The 19,063-nt window shown below is 48.2% G+C and overlaps 1 protein-coding gene across 3 annotated transcripts in view; it reads right to left on the bottom strand.

The window, feature by feature from the left end:
• The window catches only part of LOC102068579 (mitogen-activated protein kinase kinase kinase 3), an 82,927-nt gene that overhangs the window by 26,608 nt on the left and 37,256 nt on the right, over positions 1-19,063 (bottom strand). Inside the window, exons 3-6 of one of the 3 annotated variants that reach the window (XM_074545916.1) lie at positions 17,375-17,484; positions 7,681-7,721; positions 6,610-6,709; positions 1,348-1,461 (exon numbers count right to left, since the gene is read on the bottom strand). In XM_074545916.1, the coding sequence (XP_074402017.1) occupies positions 1,348-1,461; positions 6,610-6,709; positions 7,681-7,721; positions 17,375-17,484 (365 nt within the window). Of the gene's footprint in view, positions 1-1,347; positions 1,462-6,609; positions 6,710-7,680; positions 7,725-17,374; positions 17,485-19,063 lie in introns of all 3 variants that reach the window. The other 2 variants (XM_074545963.1, XM_074545867.1) reach the window with 2 other exon arrangements.

Consider the following 19,063-nt stretch of genomic DNA (forward strand, 5'->3'; position numbering starts at 1 on the left):
GGTACAGAGACTGATCACTGGACTGAAAAACATTGCAATCCCAAAATCAGCACCTCTCCTGCTTGCTCCCTAGACTCCAGTGGCAGCTGAGGCACTGCAGAGGTTTCTCTGCACCAGGGCAGAGGAACAGAGAGGGGAAGGTCAGGAAAAACAGGTAAGGGAAGAGCAAAGGAAAGCATATCCAGCTGGTAACCTGGTAGTGGCCAGGTTTTACTAAGATCCTAAGAAAACACTTTACAGTGAACTGTAATTTTATGATCATTTCATGCATGACCTCAGAACTGTGTACTCTCACATACACGAGCATGGCCACATGCTGCAGGACCTGCTCCCAAGGGCAGGCAGGGATTCACCTGGCTCCTCTGCTCCCTTGCAGTATTGCTGTGCTCCCACAGACTGCCCCATTTCCATCCAGGGTTTAGGAAACCCCAACTCAAGGCTCAGTTTGCCCTGGGACTCAGCTCTACTCTCACGAATTGCCCCATTTCCACCCAGGGTTTGTGACTTGCAGTATTGCTGTGCTCCCACAGATTGCCCCATTTCCACCCACGGTTTAGGAAACCCCAACTCAAGGCTCAGTTTCCCCCGGGTTTCCTTAGTTTCCCTCTGCTCCCTGCACTTCCCAAGCCTCCCAAAAGGAGTGGAGAAGCTCCAAGGGCTGTGAGTACCCACACAAGAATGGGGATAACTGAGTTTCAAGACTCTCAATCTCTCCAGTACTTCTAGGAAATACAAAGAAGAAACAAGAGTTGCAACATCTACAAATCCCTTGCTCTACAGCCTGTGCTTGGGGCAGCACGACATGTGCTTTGGCAAGACACTCTGTGCAAGCAAGGTCAGGCTAACAGGCTTAACTGCAAAACCACTGAGCTCAGGAAAAAAACTAATAAGTAAATAAAGATGGAAAAAACCCAGACAGTTCTGCATGAGACTGAAGGATTCTCCTGTTTGCTCTCCCAGCTTTTAGCATGGCTGCAGCACGAGGAGGGAACGTTCCCCATGCTGCCACCCAGCATGGCAAGGGCCAGGGCATCACCCTGAACACAGAGGAGAGGGAAAAGGAATGGTGGCAGCATCTCTAGAAAGAAATAAAGCACTAGAATACCTCTCAGCTTTGAGGGTCAGCCTGGTGTTTAACCCTTCACAGGACACAGAGGGAGCTGAGCTCCGCCTCTGGGCTGCTATCACAGGAACATTTCTGAGCAGCGGAGCCAGAGCAGGGCTGACCCTTCTCATAACCAGCCTGCCCTCTGCTCTGCACCATCAGGAGACTCCTCTCCACTCCCCAGCACAATAACAAGGCATCTCAGGCTGCACACAAAGAAGCAGAGAGGGTGAAGGGCTCACGTTCGCTTTCTTTGGAGCGCTCACAAGGATCCGCAGGCTCTTCAGGGAAGGGCTCAGCTCCAACTGTTCCATGGCTTTGTCCAAATCTTCCTGGGATTTCAGTGGCATCAGGAGCTGGAAGGGATTAAACAAACACCAGAGGATGGCAATGTCACACTTTTGGGTAAACAGAAGGGGGCAGATTCCTACAGGGAGCAGCCTGGGAATCAGGGGATGAGGGAGGAACCCAAGGAAGTGATGGAAAATGGGGCCCCCCTGCCCTCCAGCTTGCTGAGCTCTAATATTTTCTTCCAATACCTCATTTACCAAGGAACAGATGCAGAAAAAACTCACAACAAACAACATCTGCAAGGAGAAAGCTTAAAGGTCACACCAGCAATCCAGTGTGGGAAAAGGAGAGGGCTGGGATGAAACCTTGGGCTTGCTGCCTGCTGCTCTGGGGCTGCTCTGATTCTGCAGCAGGACCTGCTGCTGCCCAGCCCCAAAACAACCCCACAGGTTCTTGCTGGGCTGATGGTCTAATTTTAATTCTGCAGCAGGACCTGCTGCTACCCAGGCCCAAAACAACCCCACAGGTTCTTGCTGAGCTGATGCTCATGCAGTGGTGCTCCAAGACACCAGTGAGTTGCACCCAAGGATTTACACTGGCAGATGCTTTGTGCCCTTCCCCACTGCTGCAGCCTGTGTTCCTGCACACTGACACAGCTCCCTAGTGTCTGACCATCAGGTGAAATCAGGGAACATCCCACAAATAAAAGCTTTTTCCCTTTTGATGTGAAAGGTGTGCATTGCTCTCCATCCAAGAACCACTTCTTTCACTCCCAGAACAAATTCAGCTTCTGCTCTTTGTAAGAACAGAGAACTACACAGTGCTGTGTCTGTCAGGCAGCAAAAAGTGCTGATGTTTTCCTGGGAAATGGCAGAGTATGGCCCTCATACCTCCACGGGGAATGTGACCCTCCCCACCTTGCTGTGTGGTGTACCATGTCCTGCAGACAGCCTGCAAAGCCTCCAACACCCAACACAGCTGCACTTCAGAGGAGCTCTGTGGCCTTCTGCTGCCCTGGGCTAAGATTAAAAGCACAACTTCTTGCCCCTCATTCCAGGATATTCTGCCTAATCTCACAGCAAACAGGCCTCAGCCTCTGCAGGTTGCCTGGGGCACTGGATCCAGCACAGCACATGTTATTCTCATGCCTGTGCCAAAGTACACTGTAACTGCACTGACCAAAGGCACCGAGCAGCCACAGCTTCCCAGAACTCCTGAAAGGTGGCTCAGCCCTCTGGGTAACCAGAGCTCCTGCCACCAGCCAGCCACAGCAAACCCACCTCAGAGCAGCTGCCACACAAGGTGACACTCGCCAGCCAAATGGGACAGGCTGTTTGATCCCAGGGTGTTGCCAAGGGTTTGGCTGGTGGCCTGCAGGCAAATACAGCTCAGACTGTGAGCTCATGGCCTTGGGGCCAGGAACCCCAGAGATATCTGGGGTACAGCTCAGACTGTGAGCTCCTGTGGCCAAGAACCCCAGAGATATCTGGGGTACAGCTCAGACTGTGAGCTCCTGTGGCCAAGAACATCAGAGATATCCTGGGGTACAGCTCAGATTGTGAGCTCCTGTGGCCAAGAACCCCAGAGATCCTGGGGTGCACTGGGAGGAGCCCTTGCAGCAGGCCAGGGAAGGGATCCTGCCCCTCTCCCAGCCCTGGGAGGCACATCTGGAGTGCAGTGCCCAGCTCTGGACTCCAGAGAGAGAGGGAGCTCCTGCAACTGGGCCAGCTGAGGCTGCAGGGAGATGAAGGGATTGGAGCATCTCTCTTATGAGGGAAGGCTGAAGGAGCTGGAGCTGTTCAGGCTCAAGAGGAGATGCTGAGAGGGGTCCCCATCCCTGTCTGTGCCTGTCTGCAGGGAGGGCTCAGAGCAGGGCCCAGGCCCAGCAATGGCACAGGAGGAATGGGCAGGAATGATCCCAGGAAGCTCCCCCTGGACATGAGGCAGAACTTTTGTGCAGTGACCAAACCCTGAAGAGATTGTCCATAGAGGCTGTGGGGTGTCCCTCCCTGGGGTATTCCAGAACCATCTGGACACAATCCTGTGCTTCTCTCTCTTCTTGTCCCTGCTTAATAAGGGAGATTGGACCACGTGACCCTCTGTGGTGCCTTCCAGCCTGACCCATTCTGTGATCCTGTGATTTCTTCTCATCCTTCACTCAGATTTAAATGAACAACCTGCATTCCCCACAGATATCAAAGATGGTACTGAGAATGTCTCCTAAGTGCAGTGCTCAGCCTGCTCCCTTAAGCAGCAGAGGTGGACAGATTGCCTTGGGGCACTGCTCAACCCTCCTGAGGTTCACAAAGGCTCTGCCTCAGGCAGACCAGGCTCCTCCTCTACACACCCCCAGACAGAGCTGAGAATGGTGGAGAGCTGCTCTCCCTTGTTTCACCACCAAGCAGAATTTGACTCTGAACTCTCAGCTCAGCCCCACTGTTCACCCATCCCTTCCCTGAGCTCCTCACAAGTGTTCAGAGCAATCCCCCCGCTGCTGCTCTGAACAGAATGTTCTGTAGGTCACTGCATCTCCCTCCAACATCAGAACATGAACATGTTTGCATGCCTCCTCCAGAGGAGCCAAAAACAACAGGGAGAAATTGCCCTCTTGTAAAAGGGACTGAAGCCAGTATTTAGCTTGGCTTTACCTATTACCCACATCTGGCAAGAAAATTCTGCTCCATTTGGCTTCCAGACTGTGGCACATGTGGATATCAGGAACAGGTATCTGCTGGGCATGAAACTCAAAACAGAACTCATGCAGACCATGGAAGTAACTGCCAGGGTGGATTTCCAGAAATTGGGTTTATTTGATCTAAAGACTGAGTAGCTGTGATTAACAGCAAAGTTTACCTACATAAAAGTTGCACAAACAGAGCTTATTGGATTTTTTTTCCTTGCTTTTAAATAATATCCTCCCCTGGAGCCTGATGTTTTAGTGAGGGAATTGATGGTCTCTCCAGTGCAGGATGAAAAAGTGAGGGCAAAGGCTGAGGTTTCACCAACTACAGCAGCACTGTCAGACCTCACTCTGTAAGACACCACAGAAAACCAAAGAATTGTAGGAAACAGGGTTGGGGAAAAATCTGAGAGGTCAATTAGTTCATCTTCCTGCCCAATGCAGGACCAACTGGCACCAACAATTCTCGACAAATGTTTGTTAAATATGCTTTTATCTGCTCCCTCCCCCCATAATGGTGCCTCTGCCATTTCCCCAGGCTTTAACTCCCCCTAAGCTCCCAGAATGATGCTGAGGGGCAGCCTTGGAGGTCAGAAGAGAAGAGGTGGCACATTGTTCAGTGAACTTCTGCCCAAGGCCACACCACAAGCTGTGTCTGTGCTGCCCCTGGCCAGGCCAGGCTTTGCTGTCCCACTCCTCAGAAAGATGAGCCCAGCCTAGAACTGACACAGCCATGCCCCATGGGGGACACCCATGGCCAGGCCCTGCTGTTATCTGCAGCAGCCCCAGGCTGCTGATTCCATGGTCCCACCAGGATGTGATTCATGTGTGCCCCTGCTCCACCCAGCTGGCATGCTCATCCCACTGAGCCTGGCCCCAGGACACCTCCTCCCCCAGGACAGGGATTGCCACTCACTGAGATTCTGCAGGAGTCTGGTAACCTCAGTCTGAATTTGCTCTACAAAGTGCCACTGCAAGAGAGGGGTCTGATGGCAGCAAAGAATTACTGCCCAGTTCCTCTGGAGCATAAAGGCAAGGTGAAATATTTAACTGCAATGAGTCTGTGGTCATGTTCCCTCTGAAACCTGCAGTCATGACACCCAAAACCCTGACCCAGGAGCCAGACACTGGGGTGTCACCACATGTGCACGTAGGCTATGCCCTCAAAGGAAAAAGACTTCCATTTGTGGGATGTTCCCTGGTTTATTGTGTTTCCAGAACAACAACCCTGAGTTACTGCTCCTCACACATCTTCCCAAAGCTGTGGGTTCTCATGAGGTGGAACTTTTAAGTGTAGGAAAACAAAGCACTGCCCTAAGGAATCAGGAGTACCCAAAGGCCTGCTCATAGCCCTGCAATGTGATGTGCACATGCCCAGAAAGAAGGTCTCTAACATGGGATAAAATGCATTATTTAAGCTTCTGTTTGCTGTTGTTGGAAAGAAACCCTCTTCCAGTGGGAAGAAACCTGGATTGAAATGAGTCATTCCTGGAGAATTCAACGGCAGGCTTTTCCCAGGAGGCTGTCAAAGAATGCCCAAGATTAGAAACCTGACTGCATTCAAAGGCAAAACCCAGTGGACACTTTGGTATCATGAGGTACCTATTGTAAAAGAATAGGAATTTTCTTTGTGGAGCAAATCTCTATTGAAACAGAAGGGAGAAAATAATAAATGGGGGGGAAAAAAAGAAGAAAGGTCTCTTCAAGACCTCTCTCTCCATTCATACTGGAATCAAAGGCTCATCTGCAATTAATACTTGAACAAGCCAGCTGCCAGGGCAGATGTAAAAGGATATGTGTTTAAAAGCCCATCTCTGCCATTTGGCCCTCTCCTCCCTCCCAAAGCCAAACCCACCCTGAGGCAGATGCCTCACAGGAAAACACTGAGCACACCAAAAGAGATGCCAAGGATTTCCCCCTTCTGCTAACAGCCCTCAGCAGGACCCTCCTTCCACACACACTGCTGGGCTCAAAAGTGGGGAAAACACAGAGGCTTATGTGATGAATGATGGAGGAGAAAGCCCTCCTAGCCTTAAAATGTAAGGCTTGCACAGGGAGGGTTTCTTGGCTGCTTTCATGTGGCCACAGGGGCTGCTGGAGGAATGCTCAGTGATGCACATTTCAGTGCAGACCCAGCCACAAGAACGTGCTTGTCGTGCTGGGGGTTTGGGTGAGACAAATCAGGGCTGGAGAAAAGAACACTGTGAGCAGCACTGTCCCTCCTGCTCTGCACTTCACGCTCCTGCAACTGCCCCCAGGTGGGGAGGCTGCACATCCCTGATGGAGCGAGGGGGAAAGACAATGTTCCTCATTTGGAATCACTTTGACAAAGGAAAATCCTGCCTTGAAGGCTGAGAGTCCATCTGAGCTGTGTTCAGACAACAGCTCTCGTGCACTCATTAGCTAGGAACCATAAATAAGGTTATTTTTCTTCACATCCAAGTAAAACACAAAATCAGGGCCTTCAGAACAAACCACTGCTCAATTCTGAAGCTGGCAGCAGGCACCCCAAAAGCAGAAAGGAGAAGAATACCTCATTGTTCACACAGACCAAGTCCATCGTCTGCCCAAAAGCATCTGTGACCTTCTGCACCACCTCCTTGAATCTGACTGGTCTTGGAAACTGGATAATCCTGTACACACAAACAAATACAACACTCAGTTTAGCAGAAGCATACTGGAATTTGGGGTTTGACTGACAACAGAAGAAAGGACTTGTGTTCCATCACAAAGCATGAAGACTGCTCCTTGCCTTTACACTCACAGAAATGCTGCTCCTCTGCTGTGCCCAAGAGGGGACCTGACAACTCTGCAAGAATATCTACCAAAAATCTTTGTGCAGCTCCCTTTGCTCCTCCCTCCAATGTGAGTACAGGTGGAAAAAAAGGAAGTCCAGCAGCCTTCCAGTGGAGAAAACCCAGATCAGGCAATGGTCAGTGATTTATCACCTGTTTTCAGCAAGAAGCTCTAAATAGGAAGTGGGGACTCATCCTATTACTCTCCTGTACCATCACACACAGCACTTCTATAGGTACTCACAGCAGGTACAGTCTAGCCCTAAAATAACATTACTTCAATTTTCTTTGGCTTTAACATGCACCTTGGACCATCAGCCTGTGTCCTGCCCTGTCCCAGTCACCAAGCAGAGGTGATTCCATGAAAATGTCAAGCAGGGAAGGGCGGACAAGCCTTAACTCCCAGCCCTATTTTTATGGGACCCATGCCCAAAATCTGGTTATCTTAAGTAAGTGTCATGGACTGCTAATCAAAGGACACATTTCTGTAGAGTTCCAGCTCCTCTGTGGTTCAGCAGGGCTCAAGAATTAACAAGAGAAAAGGATCCAAATGTGCACCCAATGTCCCTGGTAAAAGAGGCATTTAATGACTTCCAGCTTGGAACCATTTTGCCTGCCTGCAAATCCCAGGAGCTTCTTGTGGCAAATGGGATGATGAGGCAGGGCTCTTGCTTATAAAAGTGCAGCTGATTTTAGGAGAATGAATCCTGCTGTGAGCTCAGCTGCAGCTGGCTGAAGTTAGCAGGACAGTGCTGGGTGGAAAAGGTAATTTTTCCCTGTGTTCACAGGGGACTGGAGTAGGTACCTACCTTTTCTCTCCTTCATATTCAAACTTGATCCTGACATTTCGCTGCTGAAATAAAAAGCAGAGAATGGTGAGCTCCCAAAGTGCATCCTGGACTGACCCACAGACCCAAAGCTGACAGGAGTTCTCAGGGAGAGTTCTCCTCACTCTGTAAAGCATCTGGTTTGTTTAGGCCAAGCTGCCTGGTGGATTCACAGCCTTTGGAGACACTCCATATTGCTGAGGAATGTGGTTGCCAAAAAATAAGTTCTTCTGTAAGCAAGAGGACACTCACCTCTATAACTGTCAGTTTTAATAATATTAATTAATGAAGCTGAAAATTGTTCTGAACTCTTGGGAGCAAGGCACTATTATCAGAGGCCAATATGGCAAGTGTCTGATGCCTGTCCACCTTCAGTGCTTCCCATGGTAGCACCCCAGTACTTTTCTGTTGGAAACCCAAAAAACCAAAGCTCAGAGGATGTTTACTAACACACAGGAATATCTGGGATGAAGAATTAAGAAGTAAAAGCAAGCATTCTCAAATGGAAGTGGAGACGGTCTAAAATTTTAAAGCCAACAGTGCTGGGATGGTTGAAGAGCTGGTTGCTATTTTGTTGGGACATACAAAATGCAAAGTGTGTCAGGCCCAATACACAATGCCCAGCCAATACCCCCCCTAAACTGACCCATTGCTTTGGTTGAAGGGCTGGTTGCTATTTTGTTAGGACCTACAAAATGCAAAGAGTATCAGGCCCAATATAAAATGCAGCAAATGCTCCCCCTGAACTGACCCACTGCTCACCTCAAGAGAAACCACAAAATTTGCCCAAGGAAGAGCCAGTGGAATCACAGGCACACTGGGCACACAGCTGTGCAGGAACCAGTAAAAACTACTTCTCCCATGCTCTATTTGTGCATATTTAGCAGCAATCAAGACCACAAGGAGCTTTTTCATTCCTTCAGCTTCTCAGGCCAACTGTGAGCCAAGCATCCCTCTAGTATCCCTCAGATCATTCCAGGACTTTCCGACGGTCTCCAACACAGATCAAACCCCTCTTTACTCCCCTGACCAGGTCTAGTCAGCCCACTTAACCAGCATTTTCCTCCCCACAGTGCCCACCAGCCTCCTCAAACAGCTCTCTTCCCATGCAGAGAGGAGTGCTGGCTACCTCCCTCCGAGGTGTAACCCTGGGGAGGGCTCGGTCCCGTCTCGCAGGGATAACTCCCAGCTGGGTGGGTGACAGCCCTTCCTGAGCACAGCACTTATCTCTGGGCCTGGGCTGCCAGTGTGTGAAGGCACACTTTCCATCCTCTCAGAGGGAAAGCAGAGCTGCAGTGGAACAGCTTTGTTCCCAACGAGGAAAATGAGGAAAAGGAGCTGGAGCGGAGCCCTCGGGTTTGTTTTTCAACCGACAGCTCCTCAAGTTCTGCAAACACCCACTGAAATTCAGGAAGTCCAGGCTGGAGGCAATTCTGTTGAAAAGCTTAAACAGATTCAGGGTAAACAGGCTGGATCACCCCAAATGCATCCCTGTTATCTCTGCTCGTGGCATTTTCTGTGCTTCCGGAAGGGCTGGGAAGAGCCGGCGCTGGGACAGTCACCAGTGGGGCACTCCAGCAGTGATACAGGCCTGTGCTAAACAGGCACTTACATCACATCTCTGGCTAGAGCCAGGGCTCCAGATCCACAAAGTTTGGAGAGTCTCCAGGTTCACTGCCAGAACCAGGCCCAACTTGTAAAAACACCAGATTAATTCTAAACCAGCCTGAAATTGCAAAGGAGAAGAGATGATCATAACCAACCTAGTGCTGAAGGTTCAAATCATTCTGGAGAGACAGGCAAATACAGGTGGGATGGGGGCCTTGGATTATTTGGGCTGGAAAAGAAAAGATACAGGCTCTTTCATGCCAATTTTTATTTGCACGTGCCTCTCTGAGCAGGCCTGGCTGGTTTATTCCTCCTGAATGCTAGCAATAAATTGGCCGGTGTGGGTTCACTGACTATAACACCACAAAACCTTTCTCTAAAAAAAGAGAGATTAAAAAAAAAATCAGGGCAAGGAACTTTTGAGGTTTCTCCTTACAAAGAGCAGGACGTGGAAGGGGAAGAGCTCACACAGCTCTGGCCTCACTGCAGGAAACCTTTCAAAACACAGGTTTCACTTTCAGCACAGCCCCAAACACTGCACGGAGCTGGGATGCAGCACACGCTGCCTTGGTTGTGCTGAGCAGCACAGATTTTCACAGACAAACAAGTTTTGAAAAACAGCTTGTGGCTGGAAAATGTCAGAACACTTGTCTAAAGCTCCAGAGAGAGAAGAAAACGAAAAAAAATGAGCCACGACCCTGCTGCATCCTTTTCTTCTACATCAACAACAAGGCTGATGTGCCGTGGCCCGGCGCCAGCAGAAGGACGCCAGCTGCCCCACACGGCTCTGCTCTGCCTCTGAGCAGAGCTACAAACACACTGCCTGCAACAGGGAAATGAAAACCCACTTCATTTCTTAATTAGATAACATTTTTATTTAATATGAAACACAATAACCTCTTGCCTTCCTCCAAGAAACCAAGACCTTTAGCTTGCAAGCATTTGGAAGAGGGATAAATTCGTATTTATCAGTCTGAGAAGTTGATTACAGTTTAATTTTTCAGGCTTCTCTTGGCTCGCTCATGTTTTTGACCTACAGCTCAAGCTGAATTCATCATTGCTATCAGCAACAAATACTTTTTTCCTTTTTTAAAGAAAAAAAAAAAAGAGTGGGCAGTGCCCAAAGTACTAGGAAATCTCAGGGGATGCAAAGCACTTCCTAAATGCTGGAGCAGGCTGTGATTTTTTACACCCATGGAAGTCTGGTTTGCAGCAACTGGTTTAAGATTACACAGGGAGCCTGGGGCACTGCCAAGTGCTGGAGCAGAACCTCGTGTGAGTCTGCACCCAACATCTCAAATGAACAATCAGGGGGAATGCAGGACCAGCACCTTCCACATCAGGAACTGAACACAGCGTGCAAATGTTGAGCTGGAAGAGGTGTGGGTCGTGGAAGCTGCTGGGTCCTACTCACTTTTGCAATTTTGTGAGGAATGTGACTCCCCTTGTACAACCCAGGTTGAATTATTCACTGTCCCTGCCATCAGGTGTCACATGAGGTCAAGGGCAGCCCTGCTCTCCTTCAGCCAAAAGGTCCTCAGTGGGTGTAGGAGAACAAGCCGAGACAGCCAAAGGCTTGTGTTAAATACAGAGCAGGAGAGGGGTAAGGACAGCCACAGGCACCAGCCTTAAACCCTGGCAGAACATTTAAACAATACTTTACCTGAGCTCTGGCAGAGCATTTAAACAATATTTTCACCAGCACTCTGAGAGCTCAGGCAGGTAATGGAGCCAACAAGGGAAACTGAGGCACAAAGACAGGAAGGGTTTTGGTTAAGGGTGCGAAGAGAAAGCCCAGCCTGGGGAGGAGAAGGCTCCATGGAGACCTTCTTGCAACATTTCAAAATATAGAAGAGGCTTTATAAAATGGAGAGAGACTTTTCACCAGGTCCTGTAGTGACTGGATGAGGGCAACACTTTTCAACAGCAAGAGGCTAGATTGAGGCTGGATATAAGGAAGAAATTTTCTACCACTGGGTTGCTGAGACACTGGCACAGGTTGCCCAGAAAAGCTGTGGGTGCTCCATCCCTGGACATGTTCAAGGCCAAGCTGGATTGAGCAATGTGGTCTAGTGACATGTCCCTGCCCACAGCAGACAGCCTGGCCCTTAAAACCCTTCCCAGCTCAAACCATTCTGTGGTTCACTCTCTGGGGCAGCACAGGGGTAGAGGGAAGCACAGAATGAAGGTGTTTGGCCCCTGGGCTTTGAGCACTGAGCAGTTTTCCCTCTGTGTGTGTGTGTGTTTCACAGAGGAGCCCACGGCCCCGCTGGCGCCTGCAGACCCCGCTGCGACACAAACAAAACCAGCGACAGCCCTGACAGGAAATACCACAGCCATTCCCTTCGTTTCTACAATAATTTCTCCTCCAAAATACTTGCGCTGGCATTTCCTCCAGCCCTACAAACAAATGGGATTTCACTCCTTCTTGCCATATTCCTCCGAAAGGAAAAAGCAAAGCCGCTGCTGTGGCCACAGAGCCATCACCATCCTTCCAGGCTTTCCTTGAGGTATTTTTGGCTCTTTCCTCAAAACTTTGGATTTTACAGAGAAATGACCACAACTGCCAAGCTTCAGAGAGGGAATTCAGATGGGAATACGGGGAGAAAAGGGGCAACTGCTTTTGCCTTTTGGCTAGGGTCCATGTACCCCAGCAGGCTGGGCCAAGCTTGGCCCTCAGAGCAGGAGCAACAGCCCTGTGTGCTGGTTTAGATTAAGGAAAACGTTGGAAAAAAACTGAAAAAGTGTTTCCAAATGAGGTGAATCATGATCTTATACAGAGATCCCTGAAGAGCTGACTGCTGTTTGTAATAAAAGCACACACGGAGAGCAGGAAAACAGGCAGCTAGTCCTAAAATGGAAGCGGCTCTGGAGAAGCAGAAGATGCTGAGCACCCTCTCTGCTGAACAGCCAGGGGGTTGCTCAGATTGGGGTACAGATCCAAGCTGAGCCTGTGGAGAAGGCTGTCTAATGGCAGAGGCAGGCCCTGCACCTCCATGCCTGTCTGTGCCACTGAAAAAACTAAAACTGCCACTCTGGAAAATCCCAGACTAGCACAAATTCAAAGGTTCCCCCTGTCACATCCTCTCCTCCTCCTAAACTCTGCTGCCATCAGAAACAGTGCTCTGTCCAGACCCCACTTCTGTGGCTTGTTTTAGACCTGCTCCTGTCAAACCTAACCAGAGCACAGCTTTGCCCATGCTGAGACATCACCAGGATGGGGCCTTTAGAGCACTTCTTCCACCCAAACCCACAGCTGCCTCCCAAACCAACTGGGACAACGCCTCTGACTTCAGCATTAACCCTTCTGTGGTCAGGAAGGCAGGAAAAATCATCGCAAGGGGCCTCCTATTCCCTTTGGTGCTGCTCACTCCAGCCTTGCTCATACCCATCCACAAGATTTTGGGCACTTATTTTGCCTCAGTTTCCCGCCTGGGTAACACAGGGGCAATGAAATACACTCACTTTTGTGGGTGTATTTCATTGCCCACACAGGGACAATGAAATATACTCACTTTTGCATGCTACAGGGTAATCAGAGGGTTTGTTTTCACTTCTCTCATTTTCTACTCACTGGATTAGGAAACAACGAGAAAACCCCAAAGAGCCGCGCTCGAGTCACTCCCTTCGTACAAAGCCACAAAGCAGTGGGATTCCTCCTCAACTCCTGGCTCTGGCTGAGAGGAATCAGCACCACAGGGCCAGGCTGGGGGGACTCCTACACTTCCCCAAGGTGCAGCTCGTTTGCATCAGCCCAGCCCTCAGTTCTTACACACCAGACAGCTGGAGCGCGGCCCCGACCGCAGAGGAGATGAGTAACGCACGGCACTGGGAATTATCTGCACAGAACCCCCACACACACTGGGTTATTCAGCAATCAGACAGAAAGCAGCTTGTCTGGCACTGCCCCTTCATCATTGCAGGGGGAGAAGGCACAATATATCCCAGTCTCCCCGGATCCTTGCAGCTTTTTTTTCCTCTGAAAGCACCTGAGCAGTTCAGAGGACAGTGATGATGTCTAGAAGGTTCATTGCTGCCTGTTGCAGACACTTCAGTTTCAGACAGCAGCAGAAATCACAGGCTTCAAAGTGTTTATCTAAAACCACCCACCTAGCAGGGAAGAGCTTTTTTTCCAGCTGGATTTCTCACTGGTATCACCCTCTTCACACCCAAGTCAGCTTCACATGCAGACATGGGAAAGCCTCTTAAATCCCTGGGACTCCACTGCCTTTGCCATCTCCAGCCAAGGCTTTCCCAGTCAGTGATTTGCCCCCTTGTTTCTGCTCCCCAGATGACGAAATCCCTGCAGATCCCCTCCTAGAGACTCCCATCTTCCCCCATCCACACCATATCCTCCAGGTGATAAAGCCAAACTCCTTTTTAGGCTGCTCAAAGACCCACAGAGAGCCCTACAGAATGAGCTGCATTTTACTGGAGTTAGGAGCAAGCCTTTTCTTGCATCCAGCCTGCCAAGGAGAACAGTCCAGAGGTAATTTACTAAAAGAATAACTTTTAGGACAGTGTGACATTTGATGTACATGGAGAAACATTTCCTACAAACATTTAATTGCCATGGGAGAACTTGCCATGGTGATTAAGGTGGCAGAGGAGCTGCTGGCTGTCACTGGCTGTGACAGAGGCCCACTGACAAGCAGCTTCATACTGCCAGTTGCCAAGTGCTATTTATAGAAATGAATGGATATGCACATAAATAGATCCAAAATAAATGCTAATTTAATTGCTCTCTTCTCCCTCCATCCTTTTGTTCAGGATTTCCTAATTATTCGGGGTTTCCCTTCTTATTCCACTTGTCTTTTTCCTTAATGAACACAACACTGATCTTCATTCTCCTTTTTCCTTCTTAAGACACATTTCTATGAATAAACTCCCTTGTTCAGTCTGAGAAATAGCCTGGAAGGGTTCCTTCCAGCCATGCCAGAGGATGCACAAGGAATAACAGAGTTATCCTATAGCAGAATCATGCTGTTATTAAAGGAGTAATGGAGGAATACCAGTGCAGGAGCTGCACCAGGAATAATGTCAGAAGGACCCCTCTGCTCCCAAAGAACAGCTCTGCTTTATCTCACACAGGGAAGGAAAAGGGTTTCTATGGCTGTCTCTGTAATTCCCACAAGGCAGAGAGGCAGGACAAGGCAGTGGCTGCCACACCTGACCAGGACTCAGGGATTCCAGCTCAGGCATCACATCTGCTGCCAGCTACCTGAGAATTCAAGGGAGGAAAATCAACCATGCCATCCTGTTCTAATTTCCAGCCTGTTCTGCCACGAGGCACTGCACACCCAGAAACTCAATCTTCACCCTAAACTCATTTGTGAGGGAAAAAAACTAAGAAAAGAAATATTTTTACGAAATTTGCCAAAGGATGTTCATTTCTTAAGATGAACTGAAGCAAAACTATTGATATTTTGGGAAAGAAACATTTTGGAGCACAAACAACCACAGGCTGTTTTCTTGTGTGGCCCAGGCCTACGAGGAATACAATCTGGCAGGATTCAATCTTCAACTTGTGTCAAGAGAGCACTGAGGAAGCCCTCCAGGAGACAGGAATGAGATAGCACTTCAGTTGTGCTTCTCTGTGTACCAAAAACTGCTGCAAGCCACAGAGAACTGCCTAGTTAGCCAAGACATTCTTGTTGTGAACTCTGTCTTCCAGTGGAAATTTGGAACACTGACCAAAGGATTCCCATGCCTCAGAAAAAACATTTTTCCACAGAAAAAGAAATATTATTTTATTAATCTACTAACTGAACTCCCAAACCCAAGTAGTTCAATGTGAGCATGTTGCTGCAGGGCCTCCTGAGAGGCACCAACAATAAGATGACCAAGAGGACATTTTATCACCAAAATGGCTCTGTGCCTCTTTCCCCTCTCAAGAAGGGAACTGTGCAGGGCATCCTTCAGCCCAGCTGCCCAACCTAATCACAGGATTAGGTAAACCATAAAAATCACAGGATTAGGCAAACAATAAAAAGGGAAAACCAAGTACCAAAGGAACAGCAAGCACGACAACAGCACCTCCAAAGCAATCTCCCGCCCACATCAATTTCTGCTCTAAAAAACCAATGAAAAAAACCCCTAAAAGTGACCCAAACAAGCTGATTAAACTGAGCTAGAAACATGAACCAAGTTCCCACTAATTCCACCTCCTCTGGCCGCTCCCCACCTCCCGCAGTGCCTCGAGCCAGACGTGTTCCAGCCAGTCCAATTCAGTGAGGCAACAACTGAACATCCTCCAACGCCCTGCACCTCCTGGGACCTGCTGGTCTGACCCCTCAGCTCCGGATGTGTGGGGAGAGCAGGATCCTCACCATCCTCATCTCCTCCATCAGGGAGCTCTGAGCAACCCTGAGCACGCAGCTCCACTCGTGGATAAAAAGAAAAATCATAAAGGAGGAAGTGTTTTTCCTAGAAGCAGTGCTGAAAAAGGAAGGAAAGTTTGATTCTTATATAGTAAAATATAATAAAATTCCTGTAATAAAATTAAATTCAACTGGCAGCTGATATCAGAGCACGGCATACCTCCATGGGTGATTCATAAATAAAGATGCAGAGTGAATGGGCAGTGGGTGTGGATTTGATTGCACAATGCCAAACTTCATGCAGATAAGAATTCAATCAATGAAAACTACAATTTTCCTTATTTTTGATTAATTATCTGGTTAAGCATGTATGTGCTGCATAACAGCCCAGGTCTCAAAAACAACAGCAGGGATTTTCCCCCCAGTGCAAAACAAATGTTTTAAGAGGAGCCTGAAAAGCTTTGCTACCCTGAAAGCAACTGGAGCTGGCTCCTCACTGTCCCCACCCATCACTGTGCACAAGATGCTGCCCTTGCAGCCATCCAAAGCTGCTCTGGGCTTTCTGCTTCTCCTGCAGCTGCAGGGAGCCAGCCCTGAGTTTCTCTGGTCACTTCTGTAAACATCTTGGACTTTTTTCAGCATGAGCTGAACACAAACCTAGTGATTCAACTTGGCCAGCTGCTCCTGCCAGGCCACGCTTTGAAACCAGACGTGCGCACGTGTTTTCGTCTGCATGTGGCTGGGGAGCCCACAGGGATTCTGGAAGGGATTTTTCCTCCCTGCACCCAGACTGCTTTGTTTGTAGCACAAGTGACATTAAAACATGCATGACGACAGCAAATGACAATTTGTTTTCTCCCTTGCTAGGCACCCAGCAGTTGCAGTGTTGATTGCAATCTCATTCGAAACCATGGCACTTGAGGTGGAATTCCACATGGATTTGCTGCCATGCTTCTCCAGCAGCTCCCCAGTTTTCCCAATCTTTTTCCCCCTTTTTTCCTTGCTATTTTGATAACTCAACTCTTTCTTCCCAACTTTCATGCTCTCATATTATTTGCTCCATAGACAAACATGCTATTAAATCCACTTCAGCTATTGTATTGATGTCAGCAAATAATTTCTGACCTTGCTCAAGGGACAATGTTTTTTGCTCACCAAAACAACTCTGAATGTGCAACATGGCCAAAATGTTTAGGAGCATAAAGATAAACAGCAGTAATTCATAATTAAACACTTTATATAAGAATGACATTATTCCTCCCCAAAGAGCCTGGGTGTCTACAGCTCAGAATTGGCAGTCTGTCTTTCAAATATCTGAAGCAAAATGTGCACATAATAAATATTGTATTTCATTAACGCTGTCAATAGAAAACAATTGACTTATCCAAGCCCTAAAGCTGCACAGCCTGAAACAAGTTCTGCTACTTTCAGAGCTAAACAACAGCTGGAAGTGCCTTGAGGTGAGACTTGACATTTAAACCCAGTTTCAGGCCCTGTGGTTATATTTGAATAATTTGGGGCATTACCCTTCTCTGCTCCTCAGTGATATAGGGATGTCTGTAACTTCCTTTCAGCTCTTCAAAAAGAGGTCACAAACTTTGAAGATTGGTAAAATGATGATATTTCTGATGTGCTGAGCACTTGTTAACTTCAGTTCTAACATTCAAACTGTGCTCTGCCAGCATGGCAAGCACCATGCCCTCCTCTGCAGTCTGCTGGAGTTTGGGGTGGAAGGAGCAAAGCCATACCTGTTTGTTGGAGTGGACACTGGTTTTATTCCTGTTGTTGTCCAGCAGCCCCCCACACTTGCCCAACGCTGCCAAATCCTTCATAATAGAGTTCAGAGCTTCTTCTTCATCTGCAAGAAAAGAAGAGACAACTGAAGCGTGGAAAGCAACCCGGCCCTCAGATGTGCAGAGTGAAAATACAGCACTGCAAATACAAACTTTCAACACAAATGGATCAAAAGACACAATGCTAAGCTTTCCTGTTAAGAGAGGCATTCCAAGACCACACCACAGTCTCTCCCAGCCCAGTCTGTCTTGAAAACACAGGTTCCTTCATCACAGGGGAGACAGATAATGAGATCTCATTGACCCCTGCAAGAAAGCTGCAGAAGGACTCTCAATAAGGACATGCACACAAGAAAATGCCGTTAAAATGAAAAAGGGCAGGTTTAGATTAGATATTAGAAAGAAATTTTCCCCTGTGAGGGTGGTGAGGCCTTGGCACGGCTGCCCAGAGAAGCTGCCCCATCCCTGGACATGTGCAAGGCCAGGTTGGATGGGGCTTGGAGGAACCTGGGCTAGAGAAGGGTGTCCTTGTCTTTCCTCCCTCTTCATTGAAGGTGCTCAAGAGCCACAACTGACCTTCAAAACCAGAAGCCGTGAGAAACCAGGGGAGAGGGCAAGGAATCCATGAGAAAAGAGAGAAACTCAGCAGTGCTCGGAGAAGACACCGAGAACCCTCATGGGATTTCTGATTTCTGCAGTAACAGGAGAACTCTGAGGAACCATTGGCTCTGAAACCAATCTCCTCTTTTTCAACACTTCAGCATCTGTGGTTGTGGCCTCTTGAAGCAGCTGTGAAGTGTTAAAAGCAAAATACCAAGCACAAGAAGCAAGAACCCTGTCAGGACCTAGGGCAGGGCACACTGGTGGGAGTGTGTGAGAACCCACTGCTCACCCATGCTCGTGCCACAGTCAAGGCAAATGTTAGCCACATGCAGAAATTACTGCAAAAAATACAAATACAGCTACAAATCTTGTCTAAAAATGAGTGTCTCCAGGGACAGAACCACCCCTAAGCCAGGCCAGCCTGCAGATTTAACTCAAAGTCCACAAATATGTGAAAAATGACAAAAACCATATGAAATCAGACAGGACTGGACCCAAACACTGAGGATCTCTCCCCAGGGAGGTGCATGTCCTGGATGCTCCTGCTCAGATATAACACCATCTCCTCCTGTTCTGCTTCTCCTGCTGGGTTTTGTGAGCAATGAAACTACAAAAAAACCTCAGATATGTGAGAAAAAGAATTCTTGTGCATGCTCTACTCCCCGAGGATATTAAAGTAATAAGGGGAAAAACTGGGGGGAAATGTTTAAAATCCAGTCTCACATTTCAGAGCTCAGAATGAGCGCCAATGCCTACATCAAATTCTTAGGAAAAAGCCAATATTTTCCTGTAGGCAATGTGTATATACATATTTAATGTATAAACATATAGCTGTACATAAATATTAAAAATATAATTGATAAAATAATAAAATGCATATGTAAGTACATGAAAATGTAATCACTTTTGCCTCCCACATTATATATATAAAAGTACAGATATGTTTTTCCAGAGGAGTGGCAGGGAGCACAACCTGAAGTGCTACAGGAAAAAAGAAAAAGATAATTTTCAGTTCAAGTTCAGGGAAAAAATACCCCAAAA

Source organism: Zonotrichia albicollis, chromosome 1 (assembly GCF_047830755.1).
Source record: "Zonotrichia albicollis isolate bZonAlb1 chromosome 1, bZonAlb1.hap1, whole genome shotgun sequence".
NCBI lineage: Eukaryota > Metazoa > Chordata > Aves > Passeriformes > Passerellidae > Zonotrichia > Zonotrichia albicollis.